Here is an 18,767-nt window from a genome sequence, read left to right on the forward strand (position 1 = left end):
GCATAGTTTTCTGTGCTTATTTTACGTGGATGTTGCTATGAAGACGGGCCATTACCCGAAACGTTGCCGCATTAATTTATTTTTACACTTACGAATGCGTCGCGGTTTGTGTTTTAGGCTAATAAATGTACCGAAAAGTACTTTCGTTGCATGGACAGATCGAGCCCTCTGCAGCCATATTACGTCGGGATGGAGAGCACTGATAAGGGTCGATACCTGTGCAGTCTTATAAAATGGTTTATTTCAAAGTAAAAATTGTTAATTTGTACAGTTATTCGCTTGCCTTTCCTATACTATGTACTCCTATCGTGTTTTTATATTTTGATTGTGGTAACTTTCTCACACGCCCCTACTGGACATGTGTGATAAAGAGCTTTATAGGTCGTCGGATTGCTCCAGTATTAATATTCTGATTATGTGTTTTTGTATTATTTATTGTTGTAACTTTCTAACCCGCACCCTATTGGACATCTGCGCAAAAGTGCTTTATAGCTGATCGGATTCCTCCAGACTAAATACAGACTCTGAAATAAAGATTCTGATTGTGTTTCTGTATTATTTGTTGCTGTAACGTTCTGACCCGCGCCCTACTGGAGACACCTGGGCTTTCATAGCTCATCGGGATTCCTCCGGTACACATCAAATAAAAAGTTACGATTCTAGATTTGAAGCTTTCGTGACTGCAATGATTCATACTCTTAGGTTTTTTCGGTAAAGTCACGTAGGTAAAAAAAAAATAATTTAATTAAAATTGAGCAATTTTTCATTTTTTACCTACATAACTTTACCGAAAAAACCTAAGAGTTATAAAAAGTTAAGACTGAATTCTATCTCCCTCCACGTGTTTCTCCCCTCTTGCTTGAGATGGCTTCACGTGGCGTCACGAAGTCTGCTCGCTCCACAACGATTGGTCGAACTCGAGCCACGTGGGAGGGGCGTGGTGTGGAAAGGGGAGGGTCAGGGGCACCCTGACGTACGTATTATAATTCCCAATACGGATAAGTAGTCCGAGCTCGCTAAACCAATGAGCTGTCCGCGTCGGGCCCTGTCACGCGCGCGGCTCCGACCAATCAGCAGGGTGCGCGGTGCTCGTGCGCAGTGGGAAATACAATCGCGCGCCCCTCCCCCTCTCTCTTCCCCCTCGCCTCCATCTTGCGGCTGAGCGAGAGGCGACGCAGGTCCGTGTCTGAGCCGCGCGTTTCGGTCGTCTTCCTCGCGTTAACCTTCACCGCTCCCTCTCGGAATGAACGTCTGTGCCCCGTGGAGTCCCGCGATGGAGGGCTGACGTGGCTAGGCGCTTGCTGTTTGGTGTAAATGTTTAATGGGAGTTGTCTGGGCCCGTTGGGGGCGCCGCGGCCTGTTCTAGCCTAGCGCCATGTGGCCATCGTGTTGTGTCTGGTAAAGTGTTTTGTTTAATTGGCTTAATTCAATCTGCGTGCGATTTTTGTCTGCATATTTGATGCGTAATTTGTGCCGTGATTGGTGCAAAATTGGTTGTAAAAGTCGTAAAGCTGTGTTTGTACGATCTTGCGTTGTCGATGGGCTTTCACGTGGTGACAATGAATCGCCGGCACTGTCGTATCGTTAAAGTGAATGATCACTTTATCAATGTTGAATATCACTTGTAACGGTGTTTAAATTATTCGTGTATTTGTAGTCTCATGTTTGTAGTAGTCTCGCGTTAATAGAATAGTAATGCTCTGTAACGTGGCCATTGGACTGTTATCAGCTCGGTAAAGCATCCATTTTATACTTCACATCGCTACTATTTTTAAAAAATCAATTATTACATTCCTCTATTGGTTGTATAATTAAAACTGATCGCAAAATAAGCGTTGGGTAGTTCTGTGGAGATATGGCTGGTTCCCGCCATAGTGGATTTTACACACGGGCTTAATCATATATAAATGTTACTATATTAATACATGCTTATGCGGAGTGTATTTTATTAACGTGTTAGTCACTTAACAGTGAAATGTTTTTGTATTCGTGCTCGTTATCCTTTATTAGTCCCCACTATGTGGAGTTTCCTCTAATGGTTCATACACGTGGTGTTAGTTTCTCTAACCATCGAGCTACATTTTAATACGTACGTAATGTGTTACCTGCAGTTACGTGCACTATTTTAACATGTAAATAGATCACGTTTAATGTTTCGTTGGCGTTTGCCATCCTGTAGAGTTTTTGGTCCCCGCCATAGGAATGTGGAGTTTGCAGCAGCGGCTTTGAGTCCACTGCCCGAAATGAGCGCCACGTAGCGCTCATTTGCTTGAGGAGAGGGGATACTTTTAAAGCAATATATTTACTTACGACCATGGGAAAGTAATTTAGGCCTGGGCTTCAGCGGTTCGAGATCGCTTAATGCGGCAAGTCTGCACTGCTCCGTCTAATGGTAGGAGATAGCATCTATCATTTTCTTTGAGGTGCAGACTGCCTAGTATATGAATGTCAGTACATATTTGGATAGTTTAACACGTAGGCTTTCACGATTATGAATATCCATAATAGTTTTTTGGGGTTTGATCGCGTTAATAGAAATGTCGTTAAACCCGCCACCACCCAACACGGCCAATTGGTAAGGCTTGTCACGTTAACGAAACATGCCGAATTAGTTACTAGGACAGCACACCGGTGTGGTGTAGAGTAAACCCATAACATTTGCAATTCGAGTAGTCGAGTGTAAGTGTGGATTTACACTGCTGTACTAGTAATTAATTGGCATGTTTTATTTACGCAACGAACCTTACTAATTGGCCGTGTTGCGTGGTGGCGGGTTTAACGACACATTTCTATTTACGCGATCTAACCCAACAACCTGTATGGACATTTAGACACTTTACGCCGAAATGATGTAGTGCTGTCTGTCTTATTATGTCTGGGCCCTATTGTGACACTTTCTTACCCAGGAAAGCTTAACTTAGTCAACTTTTTCAGGAGGGTATTGGCACATTTTTACAGTAGGGGTGGTTATGCATAATCCCGTTGAGTAATTTGCAGATATTTCAACTTATTAAAGTGTAACTTTGTACTGTACTTAAGCGGGGTCAATGCTGAGTTGGTAATGACGAATCAGCCCCTCCTATATTAAATTGCCTATCGGTCTTTAAGTGTCTGTGTGGCTACGAAGGACGGGGCAAAGCAAAGTCCTTTTAAAAACCCAGAGTGGGAGAGGCTTTACAACTTCCCTTTGGATCCTGTCTGAGGAAACAACTTTTGTGTGCGAGTCCTGGGTTTGAATTATTCTGCTCACCAGTGCAGGGATGGGGCTTTATTTGCTGTGATCCTAAAGCCAGATTTACCTTTGACTGTTTCAGGCCCTGTGCGACTTTCCACGTATGAACAAATTGGTATATTTGGCCAATCGTCGGATTGTTTTTATCGCTATGGGAGGAAAACTGAGAATCCAGAGGGGAACCCATGCTAAATAGGGGGAGAACATACAAAGAACGCCACGCAGGAAAAGGGTTCCTAAGTCGGGAATCTTGCTGAGGCTCAGGTGTTAACAACTCTGCCACCCTTGCAGGCATTAGACTAGCACATGTGCTTCAATGAGTGACCGTGAATTACAGTCGTTTTATTATTCTAAGCTTGTGTTCTCTCTGCAGGAAACATGGGCAAGACACATGGCAAGCGCCGGGGGACCCGGTACATGTTTGCCAGGTCCTTCCGCAAGCATGGTACGCATCCTTAACCAATGTTTAGCAGTTTGTCCCACCTACACACAATACAGGAAACTTGTACTTAATGTATCCTGCGTTGTCCTGCAGGATTGTAGATAATGAAATGGACAGTTGTATTTTTTTACGACAAATTAACGTCTTTAGTCCCATCAGCCTATGGGCCCTCTAAACCAATGTTTATAAACCAGTAGATAGTTCCACTTATCAAATGCTGCTGGGAATATTGGTCCCTAATGTAGACGGACACATTTTATATGCGAGTTGTGAAGCATTCGGGTCTGGTTAATTAACAATACATCAGTTAACTCCACTTACATTTAATGTTTGTTTAGACAGGAGCTGAGCAGCTGCATGCAGTTTTATGCTATTGCGACCACAATTCTAAAATAATGTCCTTGAAATGTTACTGTGGCGTTAAAACAAGTGTGAAAGGAACTGGTTATTGTAATGCACCATTTATTTTTATATAGAATATTGTAATCTATCATGTGTGTCTGACGATGCTGATTAAAAGTTAAATTTGTATATACTACAGCGGTGTTGGTGCATTGTGGTTAATGACGATCAGCCCCTCCTATATTAAATTGCCTATCAGTCTTTAAGTGTCTGTGTGGCTACAAAGGACGGGGCAAAGCAAAGTCCTTTTAAAAACCCAGAGTGGGAGAGGATTTACAACTTCCCTTTGGATCCTGTCTGAGGAAACAAGCTTGTGTGTGTGAACCCTATGCTTGATGGTCATTCTTCTGCTACCACTGTAGGGGGTGGCCGTTATGTTTGCTGTGCTTGTAAGTTTACGTTGTACTTTTTTTGACCATTTCAGGCCCTATCCCACTTTCAACGTATATGAAAATCTACAAGAAGGGGGACATTGTTGACATCAAGGTGAGGCTTCTCCCATCGTTGGCTGTGGAGTGTGTAAACCATAACATTGTTCTTCTGTGATGTTTGGTGGGAATGGAGGTGATGCATGCATATGAAGTGCATATGCTGAAGTGGCTTTTAAAGGAGATGATGCTGATACAAGTGACGTCATCACATCTATCCCTCGAAGGAACGAAACAGGATTTCTCCACAAATCTGGCTGTCCGCTTGATGCTCGTTACTTCCTGGCGAAACGTCGTACTCGGATTGTAAATGTTGTGGATTTGCTCTCCAACACACCGGTGTGCTGGACTAGTAACGAATTGGCATCTTCTGTTTACTTGACAAACCTTACAAATTGGCTGTGTCGGGTGGTGGTGGGTTTAACGACACATTTATATGTACGCGATCTAACCAAAAAAATCCAATGTTATGGAGATGTTGCCTGTTTGTGAAAATAATTAATGGTAACTTACCACAATAATCATCAATGGAACAACCGGTGATGACCAAGCTCGAGTTTTCAGATTTCCCAAATCAAAATATTACGCAAGCCTAGTTTTTAAATCGGTGCACATTTCTTATACCATTTATTTCCTGTCACGTCAGTTGGCTTTCATAGCAACTGTGGCATTGGACTTGTATGACGCGGTGTAATTTTTCTCGACAACAAAGAGTGGATGATGTGAAGCTCAACTCGCCAGCCTATAATCCCTAATGGCCGTGACTCGACACATCCTTTGCGTTTACTTATCTTGCTGGACAGGCAGGACCAAATATCTACCTTTCCCACACACCCTAGTGGCTGTGGATTTTTAATGGTAATCAGCTTGTTGGCTTCAAAAACATTTTGGTGAGCTGATTAATTCTCTTTAAAGGCTGAGAGCCATAGAGAAGGGTAAGATAATGACCCAGAGCGTAGGAATATTCAGTTTTGTCAGCATTACAGGTGTATGAGTAATATAATTTTCATTCCATTTGGATCAAATTTGCCAATTAAAGGCATCTCACTGCGGACAATTTCCAGGAAACGCTGATTCATATGCAAAAATTATGACCAGGTTATTATTAGACCTGGATTACTCAGCCAATTAAAAATCGTGTGCCAACATTTATACACTCACGGCCATGCAACATTGGTTTCAAGAGTATTTTCCTGCTGGTTCTGAGGACATGTTTTTTAGGGGTTATGTTTTTATTACAAAATTAAGGTTTTATTGAAAGGTTATTTCTTATAAAGAGTGGTGGCAAAGTGAGGCTGCTCTGCACGTTTGAGTGCTCCCGTGAGGGTATTGAGGTTTTTCCGTTCATTTGTGCAGCATGCATTTGTTTGACGGTGCTTTTAGTTTGCTTTTATTTTACTAGGTAAGGCCCCCGCTGAACTATTTAGCTCTTTTTTTCAAAATCGACCTGGCCACAAACGGTAGCTCAACGAAGTGGGTTATGTGGAAATTTATAGCAGCCAAATACTCTAAACTTGTGTTTTAAACGTGGAGGGGAAAAACGGAAGACCCGGACAAAAATCCACGCAACCACGGGGAGAGAACACGTGCACTAAAAATATACAGCAGGCGTCAAGGTTGGGATCGAACCCACGACCTGTAAACCAGGCGCGGTAGTTAACATCTCGCCCCCCAGCGGCCATGTTTGGCCAATGTACGAAGACATAACAAATAAAGTTATGGGTCTGCATTGACAATGGTGCACGCGTATAGAGCAAAATTAACTTTGCCATTGCCTAGCATTCACGGGTTAAAAGTGCCACAGTTAAAATACTTGGCTTGCCATCAGAAGATTGCAAGCAGAAATCTTACTGTAAGTCATCTCAGTCCTCCATTCCTCCCAAGTACCATTTCGTTGAAGTTCCATAAAGGAGGTGCTACAGCGGGAATCTAAAGTGTCCAGCAACAGAGTACAAATGGTTGTCAAGCAGACCAACCCGCAACTTTTCTTGAATTGAGCATGGTTCCATTAACTTGTGAAAGAACAATCAGAGGTAGTTCCAGTGTGAGGGAAGTAGGGTCCATGTGCTACAAAATAGTGGTTGAACGCAGTGTGGGTGAGCAAAAACAGTTAATTTTGACTGGCGATTCCTCGACATTGGTGGTGGCGTAGAGGTTTTGAAGTTTGTGGGAACATTGAACATTGGCTGTGGTAGTGGCATTAAAAGAGTGACTGGGAAACAAACGGCACAAGCATCAACCCGCTAAACTCCCTCACATTCAATTTTGACTTAAAACTTTCGTGACTGCAGGAATTCATATTCTTTGGTTCACTCGGTAAAGTCACGTAGATAGAAAAATAATAATGCAAAATAAAGGGAATAAAAATAAAAAATTATGAAAATAAAATTATCCCTGAAACAGTCTACTGGGAAATTAAGTGGTGGCGCAGTGGTTAGCGAAGTGCAATATGGATCCGGCAACCTCGAATTCGATTCCCAGCCACAGCTTGCGTCAGTGGCGAGTGGTACCCGAAGCGTCCTGCCCACCCTTCGCCCAACCCGCGCTGACCAGTGTGGTAGTGTGGTCAAAACAATCGCCGACATGATGCATCATCATTAACAACATCGCTCCCTTAGACACTCGTGTCATTGATTGGATGTGTAGTGAGTTGCAGCACGTTAAAAGTGTTAAGACGCGAACCTTTCCGTAGCAGAAAATTAGACAGTGCTGATTGAATTGTGGCTTATGAGAGCAATATTGGTGCATTGCATGCAGTTAATGACGATCAGCCCATCCTTTATTAAATTGCCTATCGGTCTGTAAGTGTCTGTGTGGCTACAAAGGAGGGGGCAGAGCAAAGTCCTTTTAAAAACCCAGAGTGGGAGAGGCTTTACAACTTCCCTTTGGATCCTGTCTGAGGAAACAACTTGTGTGCGAGTCCTGGGCTTCGTCATTCTTCTGCTGCCAGTGTAGGGTGGTGTTTTATTTGCTCATGAAGCCAAATTCAGAGTTTGATTCCCGGCCAAGGCTAATATCAGGTGGCGAGTCTTATCCAACCTTCACCAATGCACATGGAACAGCGTGGTAAAGTATGGTCCAATAACTCTTGTGACGTGGGGAGTCCTTATCTATGGAGCAGTGAATTGACAAAGGGTGGTATAGACCAAATCCATTTTTGTGCTACTTTATTCTCTTTCATAGTATTCTCTTACAAGACGATACTTTCCACTGGTGCCGTGTTCAAATTGAAACCATGCTGCGGAATGCTTGAGCACTCCAAATGGTCTTCTTGGTTCTTTCGGGAAAGTCACGTAGAAGGGAAATAATAAAATAATACAACGCAAGCGGCGTTGTAGCCGAAACGTCGTGAGAATTATTTTATTTTTATTATTTCCCTTCTACGTGACTTCACCGAAAGAACCAAGAAGATGAATCCCTGCAGTCACGAAAGCTTTCAATCGAAATTTCACTCCATATGGACGACTCCCGCGGGGCTCTGCACGAATCCCCCTTGACCACGTGTGTGTGTGTGTGCGCGCTGTGGCTGCGCTAACAGGGAACAGGCACGGTGCAGCAGGGCATGCCGCACAAGTGCTACCACGGCAAGACGGGCCGCGTGTTCAACATTACGCAGCACGCGGTCGGAGTCATTGTCAACAAGCAGGTCAAGTACGTCCTCGCCGAACTCGCCTCGCCCGGACCCCTCTTCCCTCCCCGTCCCCTCGCCTGGTTCCTGCCGCCCTCCTCTCGCTGGTTGATGAGCGCGGTGCCGAGTTGCGTCGCGTAAACGTGCATTGTGCACTGTGTGAAGAGTGCTCAAAGTCACACGCAGCAGAGTTTACCCCCCCGAAGGAAACTTGGGGCTGTGGAGTACCGGTGGGTGGAGTTGCTGAAGGTTTCTGTCATTCCATCGGAGAGTCAATATTTACATGGGAGATATCGGGCTTAAAATAAATTTGGAAATTTCAAGGAATGTAGTTTCTGTTGAAATATACACTTCGTTGTTTTTAAATAATGGATATATTTCACTCTTAATTTCAAGACTTGCCGGCGCAATGTCCAATAAAAGTCTCGTGTTTATTGTCCTTCGGAGATTTAACTTAAAGCTCACAGCTCAGAGTAATGATAGACTCCATCTAAGAGTAAAGGTCATAAATATATGGCAGAAAACACAATTGTGACCATAAGATCAATCATCCCATCTCTTGCATCTAACTGGTTATCATCACGTGCCATGTATAATGCACCCAGCCTCGTTTTAGTGACCACCAACTCAAAATACTTTGAATTATGGTAATTTAATAGCAGCAGCAGGACAGACGCCTGCACGCTGGTTTCATTCTTGTTGGGAAACATCAGTAATGTATAGCCACCGTTGCCTGTTTTTTTCGAGGCATTCACAGAAAAGTATTAGAATCGTTTTTCTATAATTGTAACGCCTCTACTTGTTTAACTTGTCGTAGGCAAGTGTTCAAATTTCACATCCTCCCCCCCGTCCCCCCCCCCCTTTCACTTTGCCACATAAATCCACCATATTTAACGTGGCCATTAAAAGGGGAACAGGAAAGTCCTTCTATAAACCCATTGCCGAGGAGGAAACCACCTCGCTCTGGATCCTGTCTGAGGAGACATATGCCGCTCTGGCGATAATGGCGACGATACTCTGAAAGAATAGGGAATCTCGTAGGAGTCATTCAACCGAGAGGGCTGTCAGTGGAACGCTTTGAGTAACTTGCAGCCTGGCCGTTCAGCGATGCAAATTGAGTATAGCAGGCAGATGTTGTTGAAACTTTGTAGACATCGGGGAATGCGATGTCCTCTAAATTGTTGAAATTTCTAGGTTATTTTTTAAAAGGTGATAGGTCAGTGCGTCTTTTACGATTCGTTTCACAATCAGAAGTTCAGTGTCAATCCTCAAACAGCTATGAAAAATCTACATTGGCATGCAAGGGACAGTATTTAATTAGGCTTTTTTTTTATTCACCTTAGGGGGATTACATATCCAAACTGTACCACCAGCTCTAACAAAAAGACGACAAATCAGTGGGGAGCTCTCCCCTCCCCGTGGTGTTGCTTTATCACTGACAGTGCCACTTGCTGTAGTGACATTACTCCTGATGCTCCTGGCTGATTTTAAAGCCTTTTTGTCTCACGAAAGAATGTCCACGCTAATGTTGGACATCCTGAGGCACACGGATATGATGTATGTAGCTGCAAGATAAGAGCTGTTTTGTGGATTGCTTTTGTTCAACAGTATCAACTTAAAAGATCCTGAGAACTGTAACATCAGAAATTGGGGGGACTTTGAAGAACGGTGTGCGATTCCAAGGCTGGAAGATGCATCACCTCCGATAACATTTTCCATTTTGTTGTGCTTTGATGGGATGTGTGTGTGTGTCAGTGCCTGGATGTGTGTGTGATTAGCGCTACGCTGTTACAAATCCGGCGACCCGAGTTAGATTCCCGCTCACAGCCAACACCACCAGTGATGATTATCTGAACCGGTCCTGGGCCTCCCCTAGGTCGACTCAGCCTCAAATAAGTACCTGGTGTGGTGTGTAAACATCGCGACTAGGGAGACAAAGGTGGTCGGGCGTGGTGCTGGCCACCCACCCCCTCGTGTGCCGTGCCGGCCTTCATAGGTGCTACTCGCTAACAGCACTTGCCCCAACAGTCTGTCCAGGCTGTGTGTGGTTTAGTTGTATTTCTTTGTCGTCGTTGTGTTCTGTTTTGGGTGCTGTCCGTGCTGATAATCTCCTCAACCCCCCACCCTCCACCATTGCATTTAGCAGACCCTGCTGTTGGATAAGCTCACAGTTTGCCAATTCACGTGAAAGCAATCGGATTATCCACAATTACTAAAATCACCTCATTTCTCCTTGAAACGCCTGCCCCCCCCGGGCTGAATGCCCCTCTGGGTTCTGCTTGGATTGGCTCCTCTCGGTCAAAGCACTTTATATACAACTGATTAGCCTTTATTTAACCAGGTCATGGCCCACAGCCTATTTTAGACTCATCTCTACTCGTATCTTTTGTTTGTCTGTATTAAAAGAGCTTTGCTGGAATGCTACGGTTACACTTTCAGGGTGGTATTATGTTAAAACATAAAAATAGGTAACGAAAAATTGGCGCAGAATGTTTAATGAGTGGACGATGACACAAGCATACACTGGGCTGCTCTTTCACCTGAGGTCACGTCTCAAATTTTATTTTTTGGTAGTTTACACGAAATTTCCGCACTAGGCTGCCCCCTAATGGCAGCATTGTGACCGTATGGATGATGGTTGAAAATGTACCTAAATCTTTTTGTTGCATTTGAATACACGACCGAGGGCGGAAGGGATTTTATGGCAAGATAAAAGTGACGTTTTCTTTTCACCTACGTGACTTTACCGAAAAACCCAAAGAGTATGGATCCTTGCAGTCACGAAAACGTCAAATCTAAAAGCTAAAAGTGCCGTTGCAAGTGGAATGGATACCGTCGTATACGTGATATGGAAGAGGAGGTTGCGGTAATAATATGGGACTTTTCTTGGCAGTATAATATAACAATAACTATTACGCTTTCTGGAAATCAAACGGGTGTCAAGATGTTAAACCACCAAACGGAATCCTTATTCAAGGATTGTTTTTTGTTTGCATGTTCACCACAAGTACGTGTGGTTAATGCAGACAGGATTCCTTGAATAAGGATCCCGTTTGGTGTTTTAACATCTTGACACAACTGTTTTATTGCCAGAAAGGGGTAAAACATCTTGTTTAAAGAGGTTGCGGTGGTTGGGAGCACGTGCAGGGTGAACGGCAGCTTAGCGATGCAGCCATCGTTGGCACCCAGAGGTCACGAACCAGGCGGATGACCTAAAGCCAGATGGTGGTGGTGATGATGATGAGACCAGGAGTCTTCTTGGAAGGATCTGTTGACTTGAGTGGAACACCAAAAGGCAACAGTGGGTAGCTGTTGGAACAAGGCTTGGAGACCAGGTAGTTGTGACAATGCGTCAGCGGTGTGATCTGGCCGAAGGAAGGGAAGCGATGGCTGTGGTTCTGTCGGCACCATTTCGCCGTGATGAGCTCTCGACCACGGCCATGTATTTATCTTTCCTGCCCACCCACGATGACTCCTATGGTTATCCTGTATTTGTTTTGTCCACCCACCACTGACCGACCTTGTAACCGTTACATCGCATTTGTCCCGCCCCCACCGTGTGCCCGCTGTTGCGCAGGGGCAAGGTCCTAGCCAAGCGAATCAACGTGCGCATTGAGCACGTGAAGCACTCGAAGAGCCGCGACAGCTTCCTCAAGCGCGTCAAGGAGAACGAGCTCAAGAAGGATAAGGCGAAGCTGGCGGGCGAGTGGGTGACCCTGAAACGCCAGGTAACGTTGCCAGGGTCGTGGCTGTCAAAAAACGTGCGTCGGCTGTGCGTTCCCCTCGCTATGGTATGCAGGAGGACGTGGGTTCGATGCAGGAGGACGTAGGTTCGACCCCCGACCCCTGATGCGCCTGCTGTAGATTTGGCGTTTGCTTGTCTCTCTCGACATGGTCGCGTGGGTTTTTCTCCGGGTCCTCTGGTGGTTATTTCCTCCATATTGAGAATGAACATCACGCGTTTATAGAGTATTTGCCTGTTGCTGTAAATTTCCATGTGCTAAGCCGCTTGGTTGAGTTTTCATTTGTGATGAAAAATAAGTTAATACCTCGGTGGGTTTTTCCTGGTAAGATAAAAAAAAGTTTTGTTTTATGTCCACGTAACAATGGGCCGCTTCGTTGAAAAAAAATAGTTGAATAACACGTTCAGTATATTGTGACGCGCCAAGAAGCCCTTGCGACGATGGAAGTGCACAAATTATTATTTTATAATTTTACCAGGTGAGGCCCATGAAGCTATCTAGCGCTTTTTCAGAAGCGACCTGGCCACATGATCGCTTAACGAAGTGGCTCTTCACGTGGAAATGTATCGCAGCCAAACACTCTTAAAACTCGCGTTGGTTCTCAATGTTGAGGGAAAAAAAGAGCCCGAAGAAAAATCCACACGACCAGAAGGAGAACACGCAAACTCCAAATACACAGCAGGTGTCAGGGTCCGGATAGAACCATGAGCTGCATACCAGTCGAGGGAATTAACATCTCACCACAGTGGCGAGATGTTCGAAACGCAGCGTTGTCTGGGAAAAAATAGTACCCTCTAGTTCCAGATGAGTGCAGCTAAGATGGTTGCACTGATGGATAAATATTGTTTATGGGCTGTTTCAAAGTGGTAGACTTAGAAAAATGGAAGTTGGCTGTAGATTCTCCACCTTTGCCTTAATAATACAATTTATAATTCTTCTTCTTTGGTTCTTTCGGTTAAGTCGCGTCTAAAGATAAAATAATAAATTAAAATAATAGCGACGTTTCGATTGCAACACAAGCAATCATCATCAGGCATAAAATAAATAGCAACAAAATCTAACTAGAAAACTATAGACAGACATACAAGCAGACAGACATCACAAGGACACACAGAGAGAGGACACATATCGGCACAGAGAGAGGGGTCGTTTCTGTGACGGTCCCTTAAATATAGGGAGGGGGGGCGGGGACGGAGAGAGGGAGGGGGTAGAGAAAATTAGCATATCAATGAGTGGACGGCAACGTGTTGCTGCTGCGCAAGTAAGATGACGACGTGGCACGGCACGCAAGCTTGAAAATTAGGAGAAAGGCACACTACAATTTATAAATCAGCACATGATATTGGACCATTGTTATAGCAGAAGGCTATCACGAAGTTGCTTTCTTTCACAGACAGTCTTCCATCAGGGGGCAATCTTGCTATGTGGTTTTACCCTGCGAGGCAATTTGCGGGCAAAATTTAGATCGCAATGCCAGCTTGCATGGTGGGCCTTTCTCGAATGACCTCGCGGTAAATTTAACATCCACTGTCAAGCCAAACTGCGCAAAGTTTGGTTAGTCCACCCGTGTGCGGTATACCGGCGAGCGAACTGGGCTGGCTCCACTTCGCTGGCTGCACTTGGCACTGGATGTAGTTGGGACCTTTTGCAAATCAAACCTCGGGGAGAGAGCTCCCCCCCCCTGCCCCCCTTCGTTTTAACCGCGGATGCTGCCTCGGTTCGTGCACTGGCCCCGAGGTTGAGTCGGCGCGGTTGCCGTGTGCGTGCGGCTTCCCTTTGAGCTTGGCTGCCGTGTAATTACGGGAGGCAGCGTGGATTACGAGCGGATTAGCGCCAGCCCACAAGCCGCCATGGCTCGTCGGAGGGCATTGGATGTGTGCCCCTTGGCTACCGAGGCTGCAGTGGCAGCTGGTAATGTCGTCTCATCCAATTATTACAGTGACGTGTGTTTACGTGTCGGTGAATTTTCGTTATATTTAACAAAAATATTTCTGGTAAACTTGAGTGCGCGCATTGCACATGTACCCGGCGGGGCGCGCAATCGCCGTTACTGTTCGCAACTCAATCCGTTAATTTCCTGTTTCGGGGATTGACGCTGGCCGTCAACTTTCCTGGAGTCGATTAAATAAGCGCCACCTGGTGGGGATATCAGAACGGTTGTTACATGGGGACAGACTGGCTGCCACCATAGGAATGTGGAATTTGCACAAACTCTTTCAGGGCTCCCTCATCAAGATGAGGCTGCATTGCAAATGCTTGTGCTTGGTGTAAGACCCTTGGTCACATCTCCAGACTGGTGTTAAGTTTAAAATCCACACCGACAGAGGGGCACGCGTGCAGTTCGTGCATTGTGTCAATCCTCGAGTGACTCTCGGTTCTGCTGAGTGGGAGGTCGCCGCCCCTCCTCAGCTGGCTCCAGTGTCTGCAGCTGCCTGCCCCCTACGGCTGTCCACCCATGCAGCTCCCTGCTGCTGTTGAGGCCCAGGCTAACGGGCCTTGCTTTCAAGCAATGCTTGGTGGACTGCCCTCCCTGGCTTGTTGTAAATCCCTCCTCTGCCCCCCCCCCCCATCTTGGTTTCACTTGTCAATCTGTGCAGTGTGTCACCCTCTTTAATTAACTCTGCTTTTCATCTCGGTCGTGCATACTCCCTACTTCCCTCCTACCACCTTGCACGGTCTGGCTTCTCCCTTGAGCCAAACACTAATTTGGCAGAACTGTAGTAATGCTGTACGAAAAAAATCTATCCCGTTGCCTGATGGCTTTATACAGTGCGCCTCGCAGCGAAACCTATATATTATGCATTGGCTTGCATTCTTAACTGCTTGGTTTCCGCAGCCATATCAACGTGGAAGTTCCACCATGGCTGTCGGTGAAGATGAGCACTGCTTCGTGCCCTTTTGAGCGAGGGAGGCAATTCGATTTTTTGGCAAAGGCACTTTGATTTGATGTCATGTCCTTGTAGCATTTATTGTGTTTGCATTGAGGTTTTGTTGTGAAAAGTGGGACGGCTTATATTCTGATGTCAAACCCCACTTTCGTCATGATGCGAGGCCTCTCCTTTCAGAGTTCATTTGAATGTGCCCCCCCCGCCGCGCATTCTCTTACCAGAAAGTTTTCCATAAACTTGTGATCGGATGCCAGATATTTTGGTGCGGCAGGGGAAGAAACAATAACATTTGTAGGTTAACATTTACTGGTTGGTGTCATGGCGCGGCCGCTGAATTAATAAAGAGCTGCACCGGTGGGGCCTTGGTGTCAAAAAGTTGGCAGGCAGTGGCTTGTTTTTGCCGGGTATTAAAAAGCGTGCACATTTGAACGTTTTCAAATGTAACATACAGTTAAACAAAATATACAAACAACGCCAATTACATTTTAGTTTTTCCATTTTTAACCCGCCTGGGACAGCAGGCTGCTTTATAATGACAGAAGAAAGTTAATAATAGCATCTAAACGACTTTTAAAATAAATGCAAGATATTTGCTAATGAAGGCATGGAAAAAAGTGGTGTGGTGCGTTTAAGAGTTAATGCTTCCCTGTAGATGTAGGCTGTTTGCAGAAGCCCGTTATGGCAGGCTTGAAGGGATATATCTAGTGAACTGCCTCAATTGAATTATAATTTAATCCACTATTTTGATGTTTGAGGTTCAGTGCAGCTTTCGGCTGAGCCGTGCATATTTTAAGGGACTTAAGTTTGGTTTGCATGAATTATTGACCGAACATGCGTAAAAAAAACGGCGCAAACTCAAACAAATCTTTGGCGGTGTTTATCTTCGTTGGTGGTCCTGAGACTGAGGAAATTTAATTTCCCTATGGCAGTGATGAGTCTATCCACAGGGCAAGCCACAAGTTGACTTTTCAAAAAGTGGTATTTAATTTATCCCAACAGAGGGGAAAAAGGGATGTATTGATAACACCCGATCAGAATTTTAGCTCCGCATCCTTAAAATTGAGAGTTCAAGCGCTCTGCTCACAGTTGGCCAGCCATTCGTTTAGTTAGCGAGTTTCATTACAGACACAGCAGTGGATGTCAAGTGTCCCTTGTAAGATTGAGCCGTGGCTGTTCTGTTTTGCAGAGGTGTTCTGGTTTAGCCTCTACTCGCCGAGATGTAATGACGCTTCCCAAAAGATGAACGTTAAAACGCGCATGAATCCGCAGACCCCGCAAAGCTCACGGCCTGTCTGAATCGGTGTTGTGGCACGTAGTGAACTTTTCTCTTGACTGCAATTCTAGTTTCTACTGTACTAGTGATCGGTTTAACTTGGGAGGGGGAGGCTCCGTTGAGTTGGCTCCCAACACAGCGCCCGGTAGGAGGGGGGGAATCTGTACATGGGACAGTGCGGAGAAGAAAGACGTCCGAATGAAACCTCCCAGAGCTTGATAACTCTTGTGCTTTTGCGTGGAGGAAAAGTTGCCAAAGTTGTTCTACAATGGGGAAAATATATTTTGGTGTTGCCCTGATTGCGACCGACATCGTAAAACAACGCACATTGTGGAAGTGGCCTGGTGTCTCGGGGGCTAATAAAGTTCTGGAATCGTTGAGCTGGCTCCACCAAGGAAACCTGGGTTCAATCCCAGGCAGCCATCTGTTACAAAGCTTTGCTTCTCAAGTGTAGCGGCTGGGTGGTCTCAGTCCTGTCACCAGTGACTGCACATGAAGTAAATAAATGTTTCATTTAATGCGGCCAAACCAAGTTCAGTTGTATTTAAAGGCAATGACTACATCAATATCGGGGTGGATGAGACGATGCGCTACGTGGTGTGGGGTACGTAACGATGGAAAGGCGTCTCACCGTGGGCGATCCTCTGCTTTTTCAAGACTTCTAAATGTGGATGTTTTAATGCAATTCTGGGAGAGCTGTTACATTATGATAGCGAGGAGGTGGGGATAAGCAAAAACTAAAAACCTTAAAGAAAACCATTTTTTTAATCGTTATATTGGAGCGTGTGTGTAAGTGTGCGCGCAGCGTAACACTAATCTTGGTATGCTTGGTCCTTTCGGTTAAGTCACGTTGAAGGGAAATAATAAAATAATAATATAAACCAATAAAATTCTCACGACGTTTCAACTGCAACACAAGCAATCATCATCGGGTGTGAAATCCGAAAGAACCAAGAATATGAATCCCTGCAGTCACGAAAGCTTTAAATCAAAAAATAATCTTGGTGTCGATCTTGAGCTGTCAAGCAAGCTACCAAAGTGGCAGTGCAATAGTGCATGCAAGATATGAACACGTTGTGATAGGTGCAGCAGTAGCAAATATGGAATTTAAAAAAATGTAATACGTTCTTCAGAATAGTTTATTTGTGTGTAGTGGTGGCGCATTCATGAGGCAAGTGTTGGCACTGCTCTGCATTTGGAATGCATCTGCATTTTAAACCCCCTTTCACGTTTCCATTTTAGATTTATTCGATATCTAAAGTGGTTTATCAAACGGGGGGTAAAGAAAGATTCCTTATAAAACCTAGAGTCGAAGGGTTCTAACTGCCCGACTCTGGATCCTGTCTAAGGAAACAGCGATGACCCGTTGGAGCTGCGCGTGGCTTTCGACACGTTTTGGGAGAGAAAAAACAAACCACGACGTTATGTACGCGTGCAGCCAGACTGCAGATTTGTGCCGCGTTCGCGTGGCAAAGATCGCTCCGTCGCGTTGAGTTGCTTCGCTTAAAATGCAGCAAGAACAAAACTAACCGGCCAACCACAATGCGGCTTTTGAAGCGTCAACGAAGCTTTGGACGCTCGATGTGCCCCAAGCCAACACGATTGACAGACTCGATTGATTATTTGCGTCCCAGTTGGCAGGTTTAAATGGCTGTAGTGGTCTTTTGGTCTTTCGGTAAAGTCGCGTAGATAAAAAAAGAATAGATCGCGACGTTTTGATCGCAACACAGGCAATCGTCTTCAGGTGGCTGTTGTAGTTAAGCTTCATTGGCTTGCTTCATCGATGCATTCAAGCTTGACTCGCAGACTTGCATCAATCTGCTGCCCGCCAATGTTAGGAATTGCTTCCACCCAGCAGTCTGCTATGGGCTCCCCAGGATCAACATCTCCCCCCCCCCCTCTACCGTTGACTTTGGCTCTATAAAATAAATATGGCCACCGCCGTGTCTTCTGTATAGCATCTTGAGATGCAGTCATAGTTTAGACGCGATATGTAATACGAAATTGTTATTGTAGGTGATAGATTGCATATTTTTAGAGTGCGCGTGTACCCTGCCTGGTTGCGTGGTTATAGACTCTTAAAGTTGCAAGTTCAAACACGGACCTGGTGGTTTGCTGTGCCCGTATTCCAAGAGATTCATAAGCGCACAGTGCTACTGACATGTTGAGTCAAGTGGATGTCTTAAACAATGTGACGTTACAGTGCTCGCTATGAGTTCCAGATGGATGTTACTTATCTTGACGTGAACGTGACGCTACAATTTTAATTGGCGGTTGGCGAAAAAAAACCTCGCTTATAATTTAAAATAACAAAGTTTCTCTTGGAACGACATGTGCTTGACTGCCTTTGCGTGTTATTTCTGCACGTGACCCTCACCCCCCCCCCCACACCGTCTGCAGCCAGCCCAGCCTCGTGTGGCTCACTTCGTCAGCACCAAGAACAACACGCCGGAGTTGCTGGAGCCCATTCCCTACGAGTTCATGGCGTAAAGGGGAGTGGAGAGAAGACTCCATCCCACCCCTCTCCTCTCTCTCTCTCTGCCTGTCCCTGTCAATAAAGAATGGTCGAACCGTACCGCGCCCCGAACGAGTGCCGTGGTTTTGTCGGCGCCGAGTGCATGGGTGGTTGTGTGCATGGGTGGTTGCGTGCATGGGTGGTTGTGTGCGTCGAGCTCCTAGTGTTGTGTGCGTGTGGTTTGGTTAAAATGTACATTGTGGAAGAAAGTTGTCA

At 45.3% G+C, this 18,767-nt stretch overlaps 1 protein-coding gene and 3 non-coding genes across 4 annotated transcripts; all 4 read left to right on the forward strand.

Annotated features, from left to right (window-relative positions):
- Positions 1 to 967: 967 nt before the first annotated feature.
- Positions 968 to 18,611, forward strand: RPL21 (ribosomal protein L21). Its single transcript, XM_078600855.1, has 6 exons — positions 968 to 1,178; positions 3,606 to 3,677; positions 4,501 to 4,562; positions 8,043 to 8,155; positions 11,710 to 11,860; positions 18,437 to 18,611. Exons 2-6 carry the CDS (start codon positions 3,611 to 3,613, stop codon positions 18,524 to 18,526), a joined length of 483 nt encoding a protein of 160 aa, XP_078456981.1. The 5' UTR covers positions 968 to 1,178; positions 3,606 to 3,610; the 3' UTR covers positions 18,527 to 18,611.
- LOC144722851 (small nucleolar RNA SNORA26) lies at positions 3,090 to 3,212 on the forward strand. Its single transcript, XR_013586102.1, has one exon. It is a non-coding gene; the product is annotated as a small nucleolar RNA SNORA26 (small nucleolar RNA).
- LOC144722852 (small nucleolar RNA SNORA26) lies at positions 7,292 to 7,414 on the forward strand. The gene has a single exon (XR_013586103.1). It is a non-coding gene; the product is annotated as a small nucleolar RNA SNORA26 (small nucleolar RNA).
- On the forward strand, positions 17,266 to 17,394 carry LOC144722850 (small nucleolar RNA SNORA26). Its single transcript, XR_013586101.1, has one exon. It is a non-coding gene; the product is annotated as a small nucleolar RNA SNORA26 (small nucleolar RNA).
- Positions 18,612 to 18,767: the final 156 nt, after the last annotated feature.

The sequence above is a fragment of the Lampetra planeri genome, chromosome 15, assembly GCF_965212315.1.
Source record: "Lampetra planeri chromosome 15, kcLamPlan1.2.h2, whole genome shotgun sequence".
NCBI lineage: Eukaryota > Metazoa > Chordata > Hyperoartia > Petromyzontiformes > Petromyzontidae > Lampetra > Lampetra planeri.

Excerpts from the sequence above, each read along its gene's own strand:
- RPL21 (XM_078600855.1), top strand. The coding sequence starts at position 3,611 with ATGGGCAAGACACATGGCAAGCGCCGGGGGACCCGGTACATGTTTGCC. Across the intron at positions 4,563-8,042 it reads GGGACATTGTTGACATCAAG|GGAACAGGCACGGTGCAGCA; the intron begins GTGAGGCTTCTC and ends CTGCGCTAACAG. Across the intron at positions 11,861-18,436 it reads GGGTGACCCTGAAACGCCAG|CCAGCCCAGCCTCGTGTGGC; the intron begins GTAACGTTGCCA and ends CACCGTCTGCAG.